We start from the raw sequence: 23,831 nt of genomic DNA on the forward strand, positions 1-23,831 counted from the left end.
ATGTTCAAAATCTAAGTCTAACAATATATTTGTAGTTGATTTTAGTGTATACATACATAATATAATCTATTAAATTATAAGTTATATTAACTTTGAGATTGAGTGAATCAATTTTAACTTTAAAATTTAATTTGTGAAATAAAAATTTTCATTTATAAACTATTTAGAGACCTTATATTTAAAATATGTGAGACTTGTAAGTTGTAATATTTTGAGAAGAAAACATCATACTTTGTCCACTCAGCTCCTGGGAAGAGCTCAATTAAGAATATCAATATATATCACCTTCCCGAAAGTCATCCGCCGTGAGATTGATCTCATCTTCTCCGAGTAAGGCGCATGTTTATTTGTTTCTCCAATCACTTTGGTAGTGTTTTGTTTTGCTTTCTAGCTAAATCTAATTATTATTGACAAATTAAAATGGAATGCAACAATAATAATATATATAAATTACAAACTCAAAAAGAGTAGTAACATATATTACAATCTTAAATTAATGAAAGAATACAAATTAAAATCTGTCATAGAGTGTTGGCAATAATAATTAACACACCTCAAATTTAAGTAGCCTTTTGTGAATGCATGTGGTTATGTGGTAGCCTTAGTACTACTTATTAAACTTGGAGAATAGAACATATAGTCTGAACAAAAGTAAGAAGGAGTAATACAATTCCAGCGATGGAAGCTGCTGTCTTCCATGGAGTGGTAAAATAATCGCGTCTGAGAGTTGCCATTTTAGTGTGGCAAGGATGCTTATAGTAAGCTTTCAAATCATCACAAATTTTGAGATAACTATCATTAACATTTGACACTATAGTATTTTTATCAACATCGCTGAATAGCTTAGCCACTGAAGTGTCATTACCACTTACTATACTCTCAATTATTCCAGCGTTGATGAGGACATCCTTATCCTTGTCCCTGTTGACAAGTCCAGCAAGGAAGCTAACGTAGTCAGTGATGTAGTGGTCATCAGGATAGTGACACTGCTCCAAGGCCACAATGTTCCTCAACCTAACTTCAGTGAAATCATCTACTTCAATATGCGGAATTTTAAGAATACCATGTTCAAATTCCAGGTCTAGTATGCCAATGCCGTGCCATGGTTTATTTACTGAGAACTTGACTCCTGCTTCAACTAACTTAGATGCACTGTGACCAAGAACTAACGATCCAGGGTTCCTTGAAGGTATTCTATGAGATGGTGGCAAGTACAAGTATCTAAGCAGATCAGTGAAGTGTGCTATAGTTCTACCATTCGAAGGTGGCGACACTCCTTGGTGGTTGTGAATTTTAAATATACCAAAAGCAAGCCTCATAAATGAAGGGAATTCAGCACCATTTAAACGAGAAGCAAAAGCTAGATTGTATATCTTCTCAAAGACAAAAAAAGGAACCTGATTCTCAAGTAATATCAAATCTTGCATTACCCGATAAGCCATCCAAGATTTTGAAGGGATGACATCATTTATCACCCATTCATCTCCGAGGAAAAGCTCAATTACGAAACAACAATCTATGAATATCACCTTCACCAATTCATCCACCGTGAGATCGATCTTCTCCGAGTAACATGCACGAATTTGTGGTTCCAACTGTTGCACGCAACTCATCAAATCGGTCAAACTTGCCTCCGATCTTTGAATGAAATGTTGACAATAAACCTGTTTGTGTCCTTCCATGGTTACCAATCTAGAATTTCCGTGATGCAGAGGGCCAATTGAAACAAGCACTGGGGTGTATGCGTCTTCGTTTGATTGACGGAATTGATGAGGCACTTTGTAGATGCAGCAGCTTTCGGTTGTAAACAAAGGTTGTGCCTTCTCCAGCATTGCTTCAAGCTCTATTGCTACATCATTCTCCATGTATCTATTCACGTGCATGCATGCTAATAATATAACCACCGGATCCAATTAAGGGAGCCACTAAGATAAATATGTTTAAAACGTATTTTTTTAAAGATAATTTTTAGTAATTAATATTTAATTTATATAATTAATTAAATTATATTATTTTTATTAAAATTAGATCAGACAAATTGATTTAGCCAAAAAATTAATAAATTAAATTTTAAATTGACTAAATTAATATTTTTTTTATAAAAAAATGACTATAATAATTTTATTATAAAAAATATTAAAATATTCATATATTATATATATATATATTTTTTTTTTTTTCTTTTTTAATTTTAAAAATTAACTCTGATGGCACAGAGATAAGGAAAGGGTTAGGATTTTCGATTTTTAAAATTTATATAATAATAATAATAAGATTATTTTAGTTATTTTTATAAGCATATTGTAGTTATTTTTTATAAAAAATATTAATTTAGATTGGTTCAAAATGTACTTCATCGATTTTTTGGTCAAAATTAATTTATCTGATCTAATTTTGACAAAAATAACATGGTTTAATTAATTATATGTATTAAATTTTAATTATTAAAAAATATCTTTAAAAAAAGACGTTTTAAGCGTCTTTATCTAAATGGTTCTCTTAAAAAAAAAGGTAAGAACCGATAATGATTGATAAAAGCCAACCCTTTGTCTACAAGTTAATTATGGACATAATTGGCTAGCTCAATCTTTAACAGTTATTATAGTTCAATTTCTATGATCGAAGGAAAAAGAGCGAGGTATAATCGGTCTTGTCAGAAAAGGTATACATTCTGTTTGCAAATCTCATAAATTTTGACCAATACTTAACCAACACAACATACATATATAAATAATAAATTTGAACTTGAATACAAATACATAAAATTAAAATTTGTGCATGCATTATATTAGATATTAGATTTAGGAGAAAAAGAACAAGTGTTCCAATCGTATTATTGTTTAATTACCTGGTATGTTGAAGGATACAAGGGAGCGATAGTGATATTAATGCTCAATTCAATGGAGATGATGAAAATATGATACTTTAAAATGATTGATGAAGATATTGAATTAGTTAAGGAAGGAGTGAAGGAAACTAGTAAATATATAGAAATGACATAGAAGAAAATGTGAAGCTGGCACGGAGAAGAAAATATTATCATATAGAAGTAAAGAATTTGTTCTTTAATTTAGTTTTTGTTTAATTTATGCATCAATTATTGTTTATTCAAGCTATTATTCCCTTACATTTATGGTCCAAGGATAAATTTCTGCTTGCAGTGAAGATTAAGAATTATAGGTTCCTCAACACAGTAATGTACCTAAAAGTGATAAAAAAAAATAAGAGAAGATAAAATCTAAGACTTTCCTTTTATATACCTAAAAGAAAGTTTTTAAATAGATCTATAAATAAAAAAGTGATAAAACATCATTCAATTCTTCTACGTAAAAAAGCACATATAACTATGTATTACTATTGGAAAAGTATAGGTAGATAATAAAAATATTAAACAATGTGAACAATAGATATATCGAATGTTCAATTTACTAAGTATGCGGATGGTTATTCTAACATTAAGATTTAGGTGAGTAATTTAAAATGTAATGTATTTTACTTGAATTTGGTCAATTTTAAGACCCATTATTCATGTCAAGAAAATAATTGGTTACCTAGTATAACCCATTACTATTACTGTGTATATATATCATATGGTATAGGTCAATGAGAAACACAAAAAATGAATGAAAGGAAGCAAAAGAATAGTACTAGAGATCTGAAAGCCTTCAAAAGTGATTGAATATAGTGATTAAGTATTGGAGGAAGCCAACATCTATATATACATAATTTGTAAAAGGAAAAAAGTATGCAAACAAAGCAAAGAATTGAATATGTTCCTTATTAATGTAATATAGTTTGGTTAGGTACTAATTCTTTAACCTACGTTTTTTCTTTACTTTATTCCTATAACGGTTATTGTTAGTATAGGAATGTTGAATAAGGTTGAAGAGAAGAGAGAAAGAGAATGAGAGAGTAGTGAATTGAAATGAGTATGCTACAAGTATATATATTCTATGCTTGTCATGCATGCAAGACTTATATACCAGAAATCTTGATAACTAACTTTCTTCACATGGATAACTAATTAACTCTTACTGTGATAACTAACTTTCTTCACATATACTCTAATATTTTTGATATTTCATAATCATCCTTTCATATTTTTGCTCTACGGTTTTTAAGTTTTCCTGACAAGTATGGAAAAATAAATGACATTTTAGCTAGCATGATTTCATTTCATGGATTTCTTCTTTTTTTTTTTTTCCTTTTGATGTGATAACATGAAAACTTGAAAATTCTTAGCGTAAAAATTTAGTAAGTCGTAGTAATTAATAAAGCAAATATAATGATCTTCTCTTTTTCTTGCTATAATGAGTGTAAGGTATCAGTAGCTAGTGATTGAGCAACAATCACAGAGTGAGTGAGCTAGATGTGTGAAGAGAACAGAGAGAAAGGAGAGAACAGAGAGAAAGGGGAGAAGAAGAACGTTGCATTGTGATTAGAAACATTAGTTTGATACAGAATCAGTGAGTGATACTTATATCAGTTGTTTTGGGTGCAGAGTGTGTGAGTGATACAAGTTGGTTGTGGGGCTAACAGCTGTAACAAATTTTGCTGAGCTGGCCTAACTACTTGCTAATACTTGTGACTTCTAGATGATGGATAGAGTGAGCAGAGATGCAGAGTGATTACACTAACACGCCCCCTCAAACCGAGGGCCTATGATGATGTTGTGTTGAAGACTCTAAGCAGGCTCCTGAATTTGGTAAAGGTTGAGGCTGAGAGAGGTTTTGTTAGGGTGTCAGCTAGTTGGTCTTGAGCTGGGATATGCTTAACAAATATTTCTTTTCTAGTTACATAGTCTCGAACAAAAGATTGGTTGAGAGCAAAGTGCTTGGATTTATTGTGCAGAATTGGGTTGGCAGAGAGCAGAACTGCGCTTTGGTTGTCACAGTATACTACTGGTTTGGTTGAGCACAAAATTCTGATTTCACTGAGAAGATTCTGAAGCCAGACAATTTCAGTCACTGCATCTGCAATCCCTCGAAATTCAGCTTCGGTACTGCTCTTTGATACAGCTGTTTGCTTTCGGCTGGCCCAGGATACCAAGTTTGAGCCAAGGTAAATGCCATACCCATTGGTTGACTTGCGGTCATCAATGTCACTGGCCCAATCAGAGTCGCAAAAGCCATAGATCCTGAAGCCTGTGAATTTACTGAATCTTAGACCATACTCTGTGGTTCCTGCCAGGTACCTGAGGATTCTTTTCACTGCTTTCCAGTGGGACTCAAGAGGATTGTGAAGGAACTGGGCTACTTTATTTACTGAGAAGGAGATTTCAGGCCTTGTGATTGTGGCATACTGCAGGATTCATTACTGCAGTTAGCACCTTAGGCTTGAAAATTCCACTTTTGCTCCTGGTTTGCATGTGGTGCCTGTTTTGAGTAGCTGTTTCAGCAAGGGCAGGATTGGGAGATTGAGAGGATGAGGGTTGAAGTGCAGCACTGGAAGGCTACACAGTTTGCCCGATCACCACCTGCAAAGGGACAGTTTCAACTGAATCTGCATTTTCAACATTGTTAGTACTTGCTTCAGCAACATTAGGGACTTCAACAGGCATAGAAGGTAAAGATAGAGATACAGTATTAGTATTAGAGGGAGGCATATTATGCATGTTTGACAAGTAAGGAGGGTGAAAGGTGTATGTGGTCGGAGGGACAGTGGTGGAGTGTTGGGTAGGGTTGGGTTGGGGTTGGTTGAGGAAGAGGGTTGGGTACGGAAACTCTTGTTCACTAAAGATGACATTTCTGGCTGTGTAGATTCTTCTTGATGGGGATAGACACTTGTAGCCTTTGTGGTCAGAGGTGTAGCCTAGGAAAATGCACTTTGTTGATTTATGGTCAAATTTGTGTTTATTGTAGGGTCTGAGCCAGGGATAGCACAGGCAACCAAAGGGTTTTAGCAGGGTATAGTTTGGTGGGGTGTTGAAGAGTACTTCTAGTGGGGATTTTAGCTTTAGTACTGGTGTGGGAAGTCTGTTTATTAGGTAGGTAGAGGTTAGAATGGCTTCATCCCAGAAGGAGAGAGGCATGGAGGCTTGAGAGAGAAGGGTGAGGGCAGTTTCGGTTAAGTGGCGGTGCTTGTGCTCAACACATCCATTTTGTTGGTGTGTATGTGGACAGGTGAGTCTATGATGAATTCCCTGGTCTCTAAGGTACTGTTGAAAAATGTTGGAAAGATATTCCCCACCATGGTCTGTTTTGAGAGCTTTGATAGTTTGGCCGGTTCGTTTTTCTATCATGGCTTTGTATTGGAGAAAGGCTGTGAAGGTTTGATTTTTGGTGTTTAGGAGATAGGTGCAGGTGTATCGGCTGTGGGCATCGATGAAGCAAACATAGTAACGAAAACCTGACTTGCTCGGCTGTGGGGAAGGACCCCAGAGGTCAGAGAACACTAGGTCTAGAGGCTGTGTGTATTGAGTTTGAGAGGAAGGAAAGGGAAGTTGGTAAATTTTGTTGATGACACAGGAGTTACAGGGGGAATGGTTTTTGTGGTGCAAAAGGGAATTTTTTGGCTGCTGAGGATGGCTTTGGTGATGGTGTGAGAGGGGTGGCCAAGTCTTTTGTGCCAAAGGTCAAGGGTGGCTGAGGCGGAGGATGAGGTGTTACTGGTTTGGCTGTCTTGTGTGGGTGAAGGGTGATTGGTTGAGGTGGACAGAGAATGGTTGCTGATTTGGTTGGCTCTTGATAATGAATTGCTGCTGGGGTGTGTACTGGTTTGACTGTCTTTTGGGGGTAAAAGGTTGCTGGTGTGGGTGTCCTTTTTGGGTGAGTAGGAATTTATGTAGGGAAGGGGTTTTGTACCTTTGGTACCAGTATAGTCTATAGGAGTGGATTCTGAAGTTGAGGTGGATGGAGAATGGCTGCTGGTGTAATTGGCTCTATCTGCATCAGAGGCAGTAGTACAAGAGTGGTTTTTGGTGCTGTTTATGCTGGCATCAACATAAATGAAAGTATTGGTGTTAGTGAGAGCATCAGATTTGGCTTTTGTAAGTAAAGCAGAAAGTTTATTTGTTGAGGTGGACAGAGAATGGCTGCTGATTTGGTTGGCTCTTGATAATGAATTGCTGCTGGGGTGTGTACTGGTTTGACTGTCTTTTGGGGGTAAAAGGTTGCTGGTGTGGGTTTCCTTTTTGGGTGAGTAGGAATTTATGTAGGGAAGGGGTTTTGTACCTTTGGTACCAGTATAGTCTATGGGAGTGGATTCTGAAGTTGAGGTGGATGGAGAATGGCTGCTGGTGTAATTGGCTCTATCTGCATCAGAGGCAGTAGTACAAGAGTGGTTTTTGGTTCTGTTTGTGTTGGCATCAACATAAATGGAAGTATTGGTGTTAGTGAGAGCATCAGATTTGGCTTTTGTAAGTAAAGCAGAAAATTTATTTGTAGTGTTAACTTCAGGATGCAATATTGTACCCGAAATTACACGAGTGGAGGCATTAGGATTTTTAATAGCAGCATCAGAAAGCACAATTGAACTACTTTTGGACATAGATACAGGAGAGACAAAAATAGGTAAATGCATACAACTGTATTCATTGCTATCAGCTGAGTTTACACAAGAATCACCAATTTTAATGTCAACATTGCTGCTACATCTATTAACATTGCTGCTACACCTATTGCTGATACTGAGCTTATTGCAGCCTTGCTTTTCTTTTTCTGGATTTATTATTGCTACTTCTTTCTGTTCTATTGCTTTTTGTTGCTCTTTATTTTCTGTTTTTGCAATGTGTGTGTAATCTTTCTTTTTCTGCTCAGCTACATGTGCTTGAGCTTTACCAGATTTTTTGACTGGCCTTGAGATTTATACATCATCAAACTTATATAGATCATTGCTAAGTCTGCCTTGGAGCAGGATTTTCTTGGATTCCTGGCATTTCACAGCACATAAGTAAGGCCAGAATTCAAAGAATACTCCATTGTCTAGTGCAAACTTAGAGACACTCACAAGGTTCTTTGAGATATTTGGAACATGAAGCAAATTCTGAAGTTTGAAAAACTTTTTGGACATAGATGCATGCATAATAGACCTCCAAATATTAGCAATACTCATACCTTTGCCATTACCTCCAAATACTTGTTCAGGTCCTTCATATTCTGAGCTGTTGACCAGGTTCATTTGATCGAAGGTGATATGGTGTGATGCTCCTAAGTCCGGATACCACCCCTGGTCTGAACAGTTGTTGGACGCAAGCAAAGCCTGAGGAGGAGGACCTTGACCTTGACTAGTGTGATGTGAGTTTCCTGGTTGCTGTACTGGTGAATTGATTAAGTGAGGGTGCTAATGGAAGCCAACAGTAGGTGGAGGAGGACCATTGTTGGTGGTTTGAAAATGAGGGTTTTGGTAGTTCTGGTTGAATCTGTGGAAGCATTCCCAAACTGTGTGACCGATTCTCCCACATAGTTGACACTGAGGCCGATTTCCTTGCCACCATGACCTGCCCCCTCTGAAGCTTCTTCCTCTTCCTCTTCTGCCCGGTTGTCCTCTGCCATAGTTTTTGTAGTTTCCATAGGGTTCTTCTCCTGCATATTCATCTTTGGCTTTGCTTGCACCTTGTTCCTTTTGAGCAAGATTTGCATGAACCATAGTTAGATCAGGCTTTCGGAATCTTTCATTTACTTCCTCTTGAGCAAATAGTTGCGACTCAAACTCACTAATGGTCATGTGATCTATTCTGGAGTTAACCATGGTGATGAAAGCACTGAAATCTTCATCCAAACCTTGTAAAGCAGCTTCAATGTGTTCTTCCTTTGACAGTGGAGCGCCAAGAGCAGCTAGGGAGTTGGTTACCTTGTTGATCTTGGAAATGTACTCCATTGCTGGTGCACCTTGCTTCTTGATCATCTTTAACTGCGCCTTTAACATTCTGATCTTGGATTTGAGTCTGGCTGTGAAGTATTCATCAAGTGCCGTCCAAATTTCATGCGCATACTCATATTCCACAACCTTGTTCACAAAGACCTCATTCATAGCAGAGAGCATCCAAGCTACTAGGCATTCATCACGCTGTTCCCACTCTTCAAATTCTTGTGAAACTTTTCCTTCAATCTTGTCTTGATCGGAATTGAATCTACTTGGAATCGATAGAGCAGTGATGTGACTGTGGAGTCTATTGGCTTTGACACATGCTAGTGCTTGGCGCTTCCAAGCTTTGAAGTTGTCTTCATCTAGCTTAATTGTTGCTGGAAAGTTTGCTATGGACGCCATTGTTATTGATTGCGACTGTGAAGCTCGATTTTCCTGGTTTTGTGAGGCGGAAGACACTGAGTTTTCCATGGATCTTGAACCGAAGCTCTGATACCATGTAAGGTATCAGTAGCTAGTGATTGAGCAACAATCACAGAGTGAGTGTGCTAGATGTGTGAAGAGAACAGAGAGAAAGGAGAGAACAGAGAGAAAGGGGAGAAGAAGAACGTTGCATTGTGATTAGAAACATTAGTTTGATACAGAATCAGTGAGTGATACTTATATCAGTTGTTTTGGGTGCAGAGTGTGTGAGTGATACAAGTTGGTTGTGGGGCTAACAGCTGTAACAAACTTTGCTGAGCTGGCCTAACTACTTGCTAATACTTGTGACTTCTAGATGATGGATAGAATGAGTAGAGATGCAGAATGATTATACTAACAATGAGTGCATGTTTATTTATTTCTCTCTAATCACTTTGGTAGTGTTTTGCTTTCTAGCAAAATGTCATTATCAATATTATTATGAAAAAGTATAAGTAAATAACTTCTAATCAATTAATATTAAACAACTGTAATTGATAATTATTAATTTTGTATTTTTTAAAAATTAAAATTTAAATAATTACTAATTAATGACAATTTAAAAAATCAAAATTACTAATTGATGACAAGTTGGTTAGTAGTTAGTTAGTTGGTTGGGTGCGTGTTGATTACCTAACCGAATTTATTATTATATATTATTGACAGAAATTGAATAATGCAACAATAATATCAATACAAAGCTCAAAAGAATAATCACATATATTACAATAATTGTTATATCATTCATCTCAAAAATTTAAACAAATAACAAAAGACAATATAAATAATTATATCTCTAGCAACAATTTTAATCAAATTAATGAAAGAATACAAATTAAATTAGAATCTGTAAAGGAGTCTTGGCAATAATAACGTAACACACCTCAAATTTAAGTAGTCTCTTTTTGAAAAATCACTCCACATGATAGAATTTGGTATATCCTTATTAAAAGCATCAAATTATTAATTTAAATGAAAATTTTTTGTCTAAATATCATATTGAAAAATAATCGAAGAATATATCCGAGAACTATTTAAAAACAAGTCAATGTAGAACGTGGGAGGATAACTTGTTAGGAAATTATTTGATTTCCTAACTTATTTGTGGGCAATACATATATTAATTATAATCACAAATTATGCTATTTCAAATTAAATAACTTATATAATGGTGATCTCATTTATTGTTATAAATGCTAAATTGAATAAGTCATTATTACTTTTGATTTGGAATTAAATGAGAATAAAACCGGATATTATCTTTTGTTCCTTAGATAATTATCTTTATGGATTTTAGATATATTATCTTTTGGGCTTTAGATACTATTTTATTTGGGCTTAAGGGTTTAATGGGTGCCATACTCAAATATAAATAGACCTTCAGGGTTTCGGTCCCCAATATACCAAAGCCGCCTTTGTTACTCTTTCCCCATCAAAAGAGTTGCAGTTCAGCCTCCTAGGAATACAGAAGGCTTTGGTTGAGGAAGATCGAAAGAACCACAAGATCCAAACTCTTCCAATCATAATTCATATTTATGAATTCAGGTACGCTTCTGCATTATCATATATATATTTTTGGTGATTCAATATGGATTATCTGGTTATTAAAATAATTTATTCCAACAAGTGGTATCAGAGCCATCCATAATTTAATCATCGAAAATATTAGATTTTATTTTATTATATCAATATATATATGCGTTGTTTACGTTGCATCCGAAATTGTTGCACGCTAATTGTTCCCCTTTTGTATGTGCATCAATATACGTATATATATTTAAAAAAAAAAAAAAAAAAAAAAAAAAAAAAAAACAAACGGCACTGTATATATAACCTTTTCACAGTATAGGATGTAAGAACCGATAATGATTGATAAAAGCCAACCCTTTGTCTACAAGTTAATTATGGACATAATTGGCTATCTCAATCTTTAACAGTTATCATAGTTCAATTTCTATGATCAGAAGGAAAAAGAGGTATAATCGGTATTGTCAGAAAAGGTATACATTCTGTTTACAAATCTGATAAATTTTGACTAAAAATATTAATTCCCATTGTTCAAAAATATTGTTGGTTACTTATACTTTTCCATAATAAATTAGTATACAAAACTTGAATACAAATACATAAAATTAAAAATTTGTGCATGCATTATACTTTATATAGGTAACCTACTTTAGCAGCCCTACTAATTATTATTAGATATTAGATTTAGGAGAAAAAGAACATGTGTTCCAATCGTACTATTGTTTAATTATACCTGGTATGTTGAAAGATACAAGGGAGCGATAGTGATATTAATGCTCAATTCAATAGGGATGATAAAAATATGATACTTTAAAATGATTGATGAAGATATTGAATTAGTCAAGGAAGGAGTGAAGGAAACTGATAAGTATATAGAAATGACAGAGAAGAAAATGTGAGGCTGGTACGGAAAAAAAAATACTACCATATAGAAGTAAAGAATTTGTTCTTTAATTTAGTTTTTGTTTAATTTACTCATCAATTATTGTTTATTCAAGCTATTATTCCCTTGCATTTTGGCGGTCCAAGGATAAATTTCTGCTTGCAGTGAAGATTAAGAATTATAGAGTTGCTAACACAGTAATATATATACCTAAAAGTGATAAATAATAAGAGAAGATAAAATCTAAGATTTTCCTTTTATACCTAAAAGAAAGTTTTTAAATAGATGTATAAATAAAAAAGTGATAAAACATCAATCAATTCTTCTATGTAAAAAAGCACATATAACTATGTAGTACTATTAGAAAAATATAGGTAGATAATGAAAATATTAAACAATATAAACAATGGATATATCTGATATTCAATTTACTAGGTGTGCAGATAGTTATCTAATATTAAGATTTAGGTGAGTAATTTAGAGTGAAGTGTGTTTTATTTAAATTGGGTTAATTTTAAAGCCTGTTATTTATGTTATTCAAAAAATTCATTGATTAACTAGCATTATCCATTACTATTACTGTGTACATATATCATATGGTATAGGTCAATGAGAAACATAAAAAATGAATGAAAGGAGGCAAAAGAATACTACTAGAGATCTGAAAGCCTTCAAAAGTGATTGAAGATAGTGATTAAGTATTGGAGGAAGCCAACAACTATATATACATAATTTGTAAAAGGAAAAAAGAATGCAAACAAAGAAAAGAATTGAATATGTTCTGTTAAGTTTGGAAAACTTCAAGTTCACTGTGATGATCAAACATTATTAAAAATATTAAAAATTATTAATTTATTTTTAAAGTTTTAAATTATTTAGTTAATAATTTTTATTTTGTGTGCAAATCTTGATTATTGGGTATAAAGCAACTTAAAACCCAAAATATGTTAAGAAAATATATTCAGTCTTGCACAAATATTCTACATGACATATAGCTGAATTATTCATATGTTAGTTGGGCCAGAAAATTAATGAGCAAGCCCAATTAATCTTTGTTATAAGACCAACAAGGCTTGGTCCGAAAATTAGAAGAAGAAAGAAAGTAATGGTGCATGCTTTTCACGGTTACCCAATTTTCCTCTTTGATGGAATTCAAGTTTAATTAACTTGGTTTAATTGTATTGGTAACATGAAAGAGAAAGTTAAAATTGATTTGATGGCATTTACTTTTCACACGTTACAAGGCTAGAGAGATAGAAAATGGGTTTTAATTAATTTTAATTTCTTTCTTTACTTCCATTGAAAGCTTTTCTCACTTCTCTCTCTTCTCTCTCTTCATTTCGGTCATTTCAGTGTTAGAGAAGAAGATGGTAGAAGTAAGTAATCAGAAGAAGAAAATAGAAGTTAGGAAGAAGCAAGCGGCTAAGGTGATGATGGCCCTTGCAAAAGGAAGATCTACAGTATAGTGTGGCTGAGATCTTTACCACTAATGGCAAGATGTGGTGAAGAAGCCTTAAGATCTACATGCCTAAAAATGGTAGCAATCCAATTTGGTCAGAGAAGAAGGTCCATGTGGTATGCCTCGTTTCTACTTTTTGTTCATCCATCACAGAAGGTAGCTACTGTAGCTACGTGAATGAGGAAGCAAAAATGGAACAGATGGAGCTGTCAAGGATCGAGCGTTCATCAAGGGTCAGAAATCCTTATTGGGGACCAAGTCAAGATGGAAGGCTAAGATTGATGAACCTTGATGAGAAGGGATGAGAGAGAGGTAATTGCATGTTGGTTTTTGCTTTCGGTTCCCTCTCTCTTCTCTCTGTCCGAACCGGTTTTGGTATTGAAGAAGAAGAAGTTGGCTCGGTTGAACCGTTTCAACCTTGGAAGCTTCCCCTTCTATAATAAAGGTGAACAGCCAAGACTTGAGACAAGGAGAGTAAGCACAGAGTTCTTATAGCTACCCAAGCTAACAGAAGTTCTTCTCCTTTAATATGTTTCATTTTGTATTTTCTGTAGTTTTGTCTCTCTGAGTCTCATGGTGAAAAAGGCAAACGGTGTAAGGTTTGTAAGAAAAAGTCAGTGAGTGAAAAAAGGCAGAGTGTACAAAATTAAAGAAAAAGTCATAGGTGTCTTAGAGGTCCTTTGTACATCTATGTGTTGTGTATCATGATTCTGTGGGAATCCCCTTGCAAGTTGGGTTAGCACTTAGGAGTTGAAAGCTTGGTAGGTGACCAAGTCAAGTTCAGGATTGGGGATAGATTCTGGACTTGTCCCATATAGGAATGGGTAGTTTTTAGGGAAGAATTGGTGTATGTAATCTGTTTGATTATAGTGAAATTCTATCATTGTTGTGATGGAGACTGGACGTAGGTTGCATTGCACTTAGCAGCTGAACCAGGATACTTCTTGGTGTGATTATCTCTTTCTCTTCTACTCCATTTCAGTTTCTGTTGTTAAGGAGACAAAATTAAAAAAATATCTCGTATCTAATTATGAGACAAAACGCAGAAAATTCTCCTGAAACATTCTATAAAACAACAAATATTACTCAACAAAAAAGGGACTAAAATTCAACCCTATTCTCTTAGCCACTGATTGGATCATATTCCTTATTAATGTAATATAGTTTGGTTAGGTACAGGTACTAATTCTTTAACCTACGTTTTTTCTTTACTTTATTCCTATAACGGTTATTGTTAGTATAGGAATGTTGAATAAGGTTGAAGAGAAGAGAGAAAGAATTGAAATGAGTTCTCTGTGTGCATTATGCTCTGTATGCTACAAGTATATATATCCTATGCTTGTCATGCAAGACTTACATACCAGAAATCTTGATAACTACCTTTCTTAACATGGATAACTAATTAACTCTTACTGTGATAACTAACTTTCTTCACATATACTATAATATTTTTGATATTTCATAATCATCATTTCATATTTTTGTTCTAAGGTTTTTAAGGTTTTAGCTAGCATGATTTCATTTCATGGATTTTTTTTTCTTTTTGATGATAACATGAAAACTTGAAAATTCTTAGCGTAAAAATTTATTTAGTCGTAGTAAATAAAGCAAATATAATGAATTAATGACCTTCTCTTTTTCCTGCTCTATGTATTTTTCCTATCTCTACCACCCTACCTACATGAGTGCATGTTTATTTATTTCTCTCTAATCACTTTGGTAGTGTATTGCTTTCTAGCTAAATCTCATTATCAATATTATTACGAAAAAGTATAAGTAAACAACTTCTAATCAATCAATGTTAAACAACTACAATTAATAATTATTAATTTTATATTTTAAAAAAATAAAATTTGAATAATCACTAATTAATTTAAAAAAATAAAAAATAAATATTTTTTTATATTTTATTTCAACTAATAATTATCATATATGTTATATTATTTTAATTTATTATTTTAAAAAAATATGTTTAATATTATTTTAAAAGTAAACATATTTAAAAGAATAGAAAAGTGAATTTTATTGATACTTTTTTAATAAAAATAAGTTTTTAAAAATATTTTTGTATTTTGCGAATATATCTGATATCCAATTCGCACATTTGCGGATGGATCCAAGTTAAAAATTACGGATATTGAATCCAATGATTTTAGTGCGAATCAAATTGAAATTTTAGCCATATCTAATGATTTTTTTTACTTTTGTCTTGTATTTAAATCAATAATAATTAATTTTCTATTTTATTTTACTAAAAGTGTTAGTTTTCTACTATTTTTCTATTATCTCTACATGATAAAAGGATAAAATTTTAATTATAATAATTTTATTATTAAGGAATAATTTGCATCGGAACTGAAACGAAATAAATAACTTACGTAAAAGGTGACCAAATTAATATACCATTAAAATAGATTAAAAAAATAACACTAATATTTTACGTAGAAAAAATTTAAAATCAATATTTTAAAATATGTCTATGTTTAACGATAATTAAATATAATATATCAAAATAAAATATTTTTCTTACACAATTTATAATATCTAATAAATACTAAAAAGTATAATCAACCTCTAGTACATATTACTTGTCACATAGACTTTTATTATTTTTAGGTATATATATTATCTTCACTGTATCATAATAAAAATTGTACTCATAAATTACTATTTAAAAGCTTTGAATTGCCTTGTTATCTTTTGGATTGTATTTGTTTATAAGCACAAAAATACTAAAATATAAAATTGTATTTGACAGATGAAACATAAATAAAAGCCAAATTCAAAATAAATATTATATCTAATTAATTTAAAATTTAATTTTTAAAATTAAAATTAACCTTTTTTTAACTTATTTTTTAGATTGTTAAAAAAAATTGGTTGTTTTCCTATACTTCTCGTCACCCCGAATCTTACTTTTCACTAATATTAAGATGATAACTCTATGAAAGGTTAAAAGAGAACATATTGCTAAGACAGTAGATTTAACAGCACAACCATTGCTTCAAAATAATAAATAAATAAATAAATAAATATTAGACATGAACAGTAGTATAGAACTTAGTAAGAAAGTGATAGGTGCAATTTTACTCACAGCAAGATGCTGCAGCCTCACACTGTGATGATCCTTCTATAATTTTGGCCACCAGAAAGTGAAAGATAGTGTGCCTGAATTTGCTTATTAGTGACTATACCAAATTCTTTCTTTCAATAGGAAGTATGTATTGGATGGAAGCTTGGCACTGAAAGTATTGGTTTATATAAGCAAATACTAAAAGCAAACGGAAGGATCCTTTGCAATCGAGACGACTTGAAATCATGAGTTGACCCAAGCTATACAAAATTTTTTGGTTACCTAACATTGTTGAATTGAATTAATATTTAGGTGAATTCTATCCCACCCATTAATGTTTTGAAGGTACTATATACTGTGTCTCCGTTCTGGCAATTGGGCTAGGAATTAAAAGTGGGTCATAACTACCGTCTAACGAGGTGAATAGCTGCCTGGTTCGCTAACCATGTGGTCAAGTAATAACTAAAAGTGAAAGGGGCTAAATCAAGAATGAAAAGTTATCTTTTGGGTTGTGATTGTTTATCGGCACAAAAATATTAAAATATAAAAATGTGTTTAGCAGATTAGATATAAATAGAAATATTATGTCTAAAAATATTAAATTAATATATTTTGTATTTATTTTAATAAAAAAATATAAAAATAATAATAAAAGATATAATTTATTTTTGTTTTTTATTATTTTTATTAATTTTTTATAATTATCTTTTTTATTATTTTATTTTTCTTTTCAAAATTTTTAAATAAAATATAAAATGTTAATTTTTATGTTTTATTTTTTGGGTCTTATTTTTAATATTTTATGTTATGCTGTTATCGTATTCCTTTGTGTTTTGCGTTTGTGTTGTGTATTGCAACAGCCAACAAGTGAGCTCACACAATGAGAACCATTAACTTTAAACTTGCTACTATACCCATATACCTAACCTAGACAATCATTTATTATTTCATTAATAGCTAATGGACAAAATATTTTTAGTGGCAAAGAATTAATGATTGAAACATGCATATCACGTTTCATCATATATAAAATCTAACCATACTAGGAGAATATTAAATTTAAACACTAAAATTAACTGTTAATATAAAATATATATTAAAATAAATTATTGTTTAGTACAGCAAACTTTATTCTTCTTAAAAGTTCTATATTGCCTAATTTATAAAAGCTTCCTTTTTCTTATTAATATAAATAATTTCATGCATGTATCCTCCTTGTTAAATGTAGTTGAGTGGAATATAATTTACGTCTTATATTTATTATCGTTTAAGTTCTTCTAAAGATTAAGAAGTTAGTTTAATATTCTTACCAATATTTCAGCTTTTTCTTTTTTTTTTTAAACAAGAAAACACACACACGATTTTTTTTTTTTCTTGAACGGTAAACATTCCACTACTGTCACTCAAATTATTAACTCCATATTAATCAAATTCTTAAATACCAACCTCATCATCACCATATATCTTACTTTTCACTAATATTAAAGGATTAGAAGTTAAGTATTTATTTTAGTAATAATAATAATAATAATAATAATAATAAATTTAAAAGAAAAAAGCACAAACCTTCCGTAAGAATATAGAATTTAGACTTTAGAGTATTTAAAAATAAAAAAGGCCAATTGGTGTTCTCTACTTTTTCTTCTCGAACACTTGTTCTAAACTTCTAATTGTACTTCTGCTACTCATGCGACCACCATTGAATCTTCTCCTCTTCCTAAACTTCAAGGCTCTAATACGCCGATACTTTCTTCTTCCAAGAAAGTATTTTTACTAACAAATAAATATAGTAGAAATTCATCACTTGTAATTAAGTTGATAATTAAAAGTTATTAAATAATTTGATAGATTTGACTAAATTGTTATATCTAAAAACTCTCAGTTATCAATTTTATAATTTAATTAAGAATGTCAAAATTTGGATTTTGGATTATTAATTAATTATGTCGAAATTTATAATTAAATTTATTGTAAATTTATTTTCCCACTGAATTATTTTTAAACACTTATTATAAGTGGATATAAAGAAGTAATAAAAAATATAATATATTATAAAAAAAAATATGAGACGCAACCAAGGAATAATGATTTATAATAATTTAACAGATGTAAAAAAAAAAGATGTTGATTATGTCTATCTTAGATTGTCAAACTGTTGACACTTGGCAATGTTGATTATGTTCATTTCTATTATACTGGCTCTTACATATATCATGCTATAATATCCTGTCACTTTATAAGTACTCGGTTTTTTTTTTCTTCTATTTTCAAGTGAGTATTGTTAATGTTGCAAGTGTGAAAAGTGTATGAAATTAGTCTCACATCAAAGAAAACAAAAAAGAGTGAGGAATTTATAAGTTAAAAGATCCACTAACTTATTATCTTAAAATTTTGATTTAAATGTAGTGTCTTCTTATCTTATGTTCTCTCATTTGATTGATTCTCCGAACAAATATTTTGTTCTAGCTTTTTATGCACAAAACTCAAATTGTATAATTAATTTTATCTAATGTATTTATTTAATCTCAAGTCAATTATTTTAAGCTAATATTTTTATTATATATACTCGAAGCAAGATTTTATGTAAAAAAAAAAAAAAACATTTTCCATCATCTTCGTATATGCTATAACTGACTTGTTTTATTCTAGTTAGTTATATTTAAATAATGCATGGTAATATTTAACTATTTATAAAATAGACAATTATTAATAGTTATTCAAGAGAAGAGATTGTCCAAAACTTAAAAAAGTGAATAATTATTGGAATAACAAGCGATTTAGAGATTAATTTATAATTTAATTATTAATTAGGATACAAATCATTCAATAATATTCACCTATTTGAATCCAACGTCAAAAACAAAGCAATAACATGTTTTCTAGCTAATTAAATCTTAATATTATTATATAAGACTATATTATTATATATATATATACTAAAATTAGTTTTTTTTTTTTTTTTTATCAAAAATAGAGAGACTCAAATTTGCGACCTCTTAGCTGAATGTAAGGAGACTATACCATTTGAGTTATAATTCATTGGCGCTATTAAAATTAGTTATTAGTATAAAATACATGTTGAAATATAAATACATATTAAAATAACTTAAATTACATATATATTTATACATAAATACATTTATTACTGATTTTAGTAAGTAATTTGAATGTACGAATAACATTTGCTTATTATATATTATTGACAAAATAAAGGCAATGCAATAATAATAATCTTCATTACGAAGCTCAAATAAAAGTTCAAATAATAATCCAAGCCTGTATCCATCACTCCAAGCTGATCCCTCTCATTTGCTTTTACCAAAAGTAATGTTCACTTTTCATCTTGGTCAGAAATCACAGAAGTGCGAGAAAGCTTATTCCCTAAACTATTCACTAAAGAAGCAAGAAAAAGAAGGTTAAGCACAAGGTTGAAGTCTAATCACCCACATCAATCTGTATCAAGAAGAAGTCAGAAGTTAAAGGTGATTTTCATTTCTATTCATGCATCGGTTCGAGTTATAATGGACCGGGTTGGCCGACCTCTTGGAAGGTTGGCCCATGACCGACCTCTTGGAAGGTTGGCTCATTACCGACCTCTTCTCAAAGAGCTCGGCCAAATCGCCAGAGGAGCCCAAAGTAGGCCCAAACGAAGGAATACAGCCCAATCTAAAGGCAGTCAAAAGCCCAGAAAGATAAAGGCGATTCCCCTTAAAGATAAGATGACTTCACTCAAAGATAAGATAAGATAACTATCTTATCTCCAGAAAGGTCACTCCACACTATTATAAATACACTGGAGCACCCAGGTATAACTCATACTCTGATTCTACTAATAACCTGCTAAAAATCCATGCTAACTTAAGCATCGGAGTCCCTTGCAGGTACCACCACCCTCCGGTGACGAAGGATCAGCAGCACACCCCGTCCAACAAGTCGGACACGACAGCTCCGGTCACCATCCACAAGTCGGACACGTCCACTCCGACCAGCACAGAAGATCTCGTCCGAGATTGACCTACAGTTTCAGGTAACCCTCGGAACATTGGTGCCGTTGCCGGGGACCTGGAAGTCATCCCATCATCATGGCGGACAACCTTGACCACGACCACGACTCTGATCTAGAGAACAGGATGCCGCATAAGAACGCGGACACCACACCAAAAGATGCATCTCAACCAAATAAAGACAAAAACTCGCCAAGTACAGAAATTATGGAGGCACTTCAAGCTCAACAAGATCGCCTCAAACAGCTCGAAAAAGAGACCGAGTTTCAACGGGAAGCTGAGAGGGACCTTCGAAGAGAAATTAGGCGACATCGAGAGTTAGAGGACAAGCTCTTAAAGCTCGAAGCCGACCTTAAAACAAAAACCATCTGGCCTGATCCCGAAGATAGCTCCCACAAAGATCAAGACCCATTCACCAAAGAGATCATAAAGGCCAAAGTCCCAAAATATTTCAAAGCTCCCGACATGACTCCGTACGACGGCACATCGGATCCAAGCCATCATCTCAGCAATTTCAGAAGCAGAATATATCTCACCGACGTCTCAGACGCTATTCGATGCAAAGCCTTCCCAACAACCCTAACAAAGACAGCAATTAAGTGGTTTGACACTTTACCCCCTAGATCCATCACAAGTTTTGATGACCTAGCTAAGAAATTTCTTGCCAGATTTTTCATCCAGAAGGACAAAGCCAAACACGCTCCAAGCTTATTAGGGATCAAGCAAGGAGATCGGGAGAGTTTTCGCAACTACATGAAAAGATTCAACAAAGCATGTCTTGACATACAAAGTCTTCCAACAGAAGCGGCCATCATGGGACTCATCAATGGCCTAAGAGAAGGACCTTTCAGCTACTCAATATCCAAGAAGTACCCAACATCTCTAAACGAGGTTCAAGAAAGGACGGAAAAATATATCAACATGGAGGAGAACTATCGACTATGAGAGAGCTCAAAAACCGAATTCTCCTAACCCACCACGGGACAAGGATAAAGAGTCCAAGAAAAAAGAAGATCAACTCGGTGAGAAGCCTACAAAATACCACAATTACACCCCTCTTCGAGTGTCTCTTGTGGATGTTTAGCGAGAAGTATGCCATACCGAGAAGATCCCACCACCTCGCCCACTCAAAAGTAAGAAAGGAGGAGGAAATCAGACAGAATACTGTGAATACCACCGAATATACGGACATCCTACGAACGAGTGTTTCGACCTAAAGAATGTCATAGAGAAATTGGCAAGAGAAGGGCGATTAGATTGGTACTTAGCCAATAAAGTGGATAAACCAAGAAAAAGAAGAAGGGACGAAGAGGTCGGACGAGTTAAACGTCCACCTTACACCGAAGAGGTCGGACAAGTTGAACGTCCACCTCAAACCAAAGAGGTCGGGCGAGTTGAACGTCCACCTCACACTGAAGAGGTCGGACGAGTTGAACGTCCACCTCACACCGAAGAGGTCGGACGAGTTGAACGTCCACCTCACACCCCTGACAGACATGTTCATATGATAAATGGAGGATTCGCAGGAGGAGGATCTCTAAATCATCTCGCAAAAGACACCTCAAAGAGGTATATTAAGGAAGGGAGAGAGGTTTGATTAGTAAAAGAAAGGTTAGAAATGATAATACTTGATGAAAGCCATGCATGAACCTTTTGTATACATGTTATGGACAAAATTAGCTAGCTATATCTTGTTGAGCGCCCCTGGAGAGCTCTCAACCACCGGAGAAATTTTGAAGAAGAATTAAGTGAGATAACATAAGATGAGAAGATACCACATCCAACTCAAAATCTTAAAATAATAAATTAATGGTCTCTCATCTTATAAACTGCTCACTCTTCCTTATTTTCTTTGACGTGGGACTAATTTCATGCACTTTTCACACTTGCAACATTAATATATCTTTCACTTATTCAAGTTCAATTTCTATTTCTATGTTCAGAAAGAAAAAATAAAAAAGAAAAAGAAATTTGTGATAACTAGTTAGAAAACTTAAGGTAGTGAAACAGAGGATTTTTCAAAATTTATCGTTGACAAAAAGTTATCTTCTATAATCGAGTTTTTTTTTTTTTAGCAAGAGAACACACACACGAGGTTTTTTCTAATTTCTTGAACTGTAAACATTCCACTGTCACTCGAATTATTAACTCCGTGTTAATATAATCAAATTCTTAAATACCAACCTCATCGCAGTAGATCTTACTTTTCACTAATATGAAAGATTAAAAAAAAATATGGCTAAGAGAGTAGATTTTCACAGCACAATCATTGTTCCAATAGTAAATAAATATTAGAAATGAAGAATATAGAGCTAATTAAGTAAGAATGAGATATGTGGAATTTAACTCACAGTAAGATGTTGCAGCCTCAAAGTGTGATGATCCTTCGATAATAATTTCTAGCTACCAGCAGGAAGTGAAAGATAGTGTGGCTGAAATTTGCTTAGTGCTTAAACCAAAACAATGCATATTGGGTGGAAGCTAGCTAGGCACAAGAAAGGAAAGTAAAAGTAAGATCAAAAGCAACAGGCCTTTCCAATTATTGAAGAGGAAGCATCCTATGTAATATACTAATATTCAATAAGAATAGCTTGACTTCATGAGTTGACCCAAGTCAATAAAGGTTACAAATTTTCGTTAGAATGAATATAATATGGGAAAAACTTGTCTCATGCAACAACACTAAAATACATCTTGTTATGGTTTGAGATAAGGATTATCTTGGACTTATAACAGCTATTAGAATTTCTATTTTAGAAAATGCGAGGCTTGATTCTTTTATCATATATTCAAATTAATACTTACAATTTTTTTTACTATAAAATAATAAGTATTAATTTAAATTTTTATCTGAGAGGGAGAGCGTGTTCCTTTTTTTTTCTTTTTTTTTTTTGGGGTTGTAATATGTGTTCTATGTATTCTATATATCATTGTAATCTGAATGTGAGAACCCACCTCTCCTATTATCTATTTGGCTAAAGAATAAAATCTAATTATAATGATCAGTAGTGCTATAAGATCAGTACATTTTGTGATTTGTAATCATCAATTAGCCATCACTAATATTTTTTAATAGTGTGAGATGATATTTAATTACTTTATAAATGTAGAGTATTAATTATAAATATCTATCTTAGCTTCTATGTCTAACAATACCTTGTGGTTCCATGCTAAGAGGTCCAATTGAAAGAAGCATTTTGGTCACGTTCTGCTTTTACCATCTTCTTCTTGAAAATCGAAAACAAGGGGTGGGACTCAATATGGATCATGGTTGCAGATCGTTATTATTGAAGGAAATTGATAACTTTATATAACGAAGGAAAGAATTGAATATAGTTTTCTGGTTACTACTTCTTAATGTAAGTTATTCTTTTACTTTATTTCAGTATATTCCTAATTTTTAGAGTGTGTTTGGATTCTGTCTTTGAAAAAGAAATACATGCAAAGATAAATAAAGTAATTAATTAAATAAGAAGAATAAGGATAGGACAATATTTTTAAATTTGTCGCCAATTTTCTTTTGCAGTATTGAAACTATAGAATAAATTTTCTATCTCTAAAAATAAAATAATTTTGTGTGTATATCTTAATTTCCATAACCAAAAGTAGAATTTTGTG

The 23,831-nt window shown here is 32.7% G+C and overlaps 1 protein-coding gene across 6 annotated transcripts; it reads right to left on the minus strand.

The window, feature by feature from the left end:
* Positions 1-524: 524 nt before the first annotated feature.
* On the minus strand, positions 525-22,809 carry LOC107606533 (UPF0481 protein At3g47200-like). Of its 6 annotated transcripts, none has more exons than XM_021106984.2 (3): positions 22,565-22,805; positions 3,129-3,202; positions 525-1,869 (listed from the first exon to the last, which is right to left on the minus strand). In XM_021106984.2, the coding sequence occupies exon 3, from the start codon at positions 1,863-1,865 to the stop codon at positions 615-617; it is 1,251 nt and encodes a 416-aa protein (XP_020962643.1). In that variant the 5' UTR covers positions 1,866-1,869; positions 3,129-3,202; positions 22,565-22,805; the 3' UTR covers positions 525-614. The 6 variants fall into 6 exon arrangements, 4 of the variants coding, with proteins under 4 accessions (XP_020962643.1, XP_020962642.1, XP_016164072.1 ...); XM_021106983.2 differs by lacking the exon at positions 22,565-22,805 and adding an exon at positions 16,231-16,751; XM_016308586.3 differs by lacking the exon at positions 3,129-3,202.
* Positions 22,810-23,831: the final 1,022 nt, after the last annotated feature.

Source organism: Arachis ipaensis, chromosome B7, assembly GCF_059453495.1.
Source record: "Arachis ipaensis isolate K30076 ecotype BB chromosome B7, ASM5945349v1, whole genome shotgun sequence".
Taxonomy (NCBI): Eukaryota; Viridiplantae; Streptophyta; class Magnoliopsida; order Fabales; family Fabaceae; genus Arachis; species Arachis ipaensis.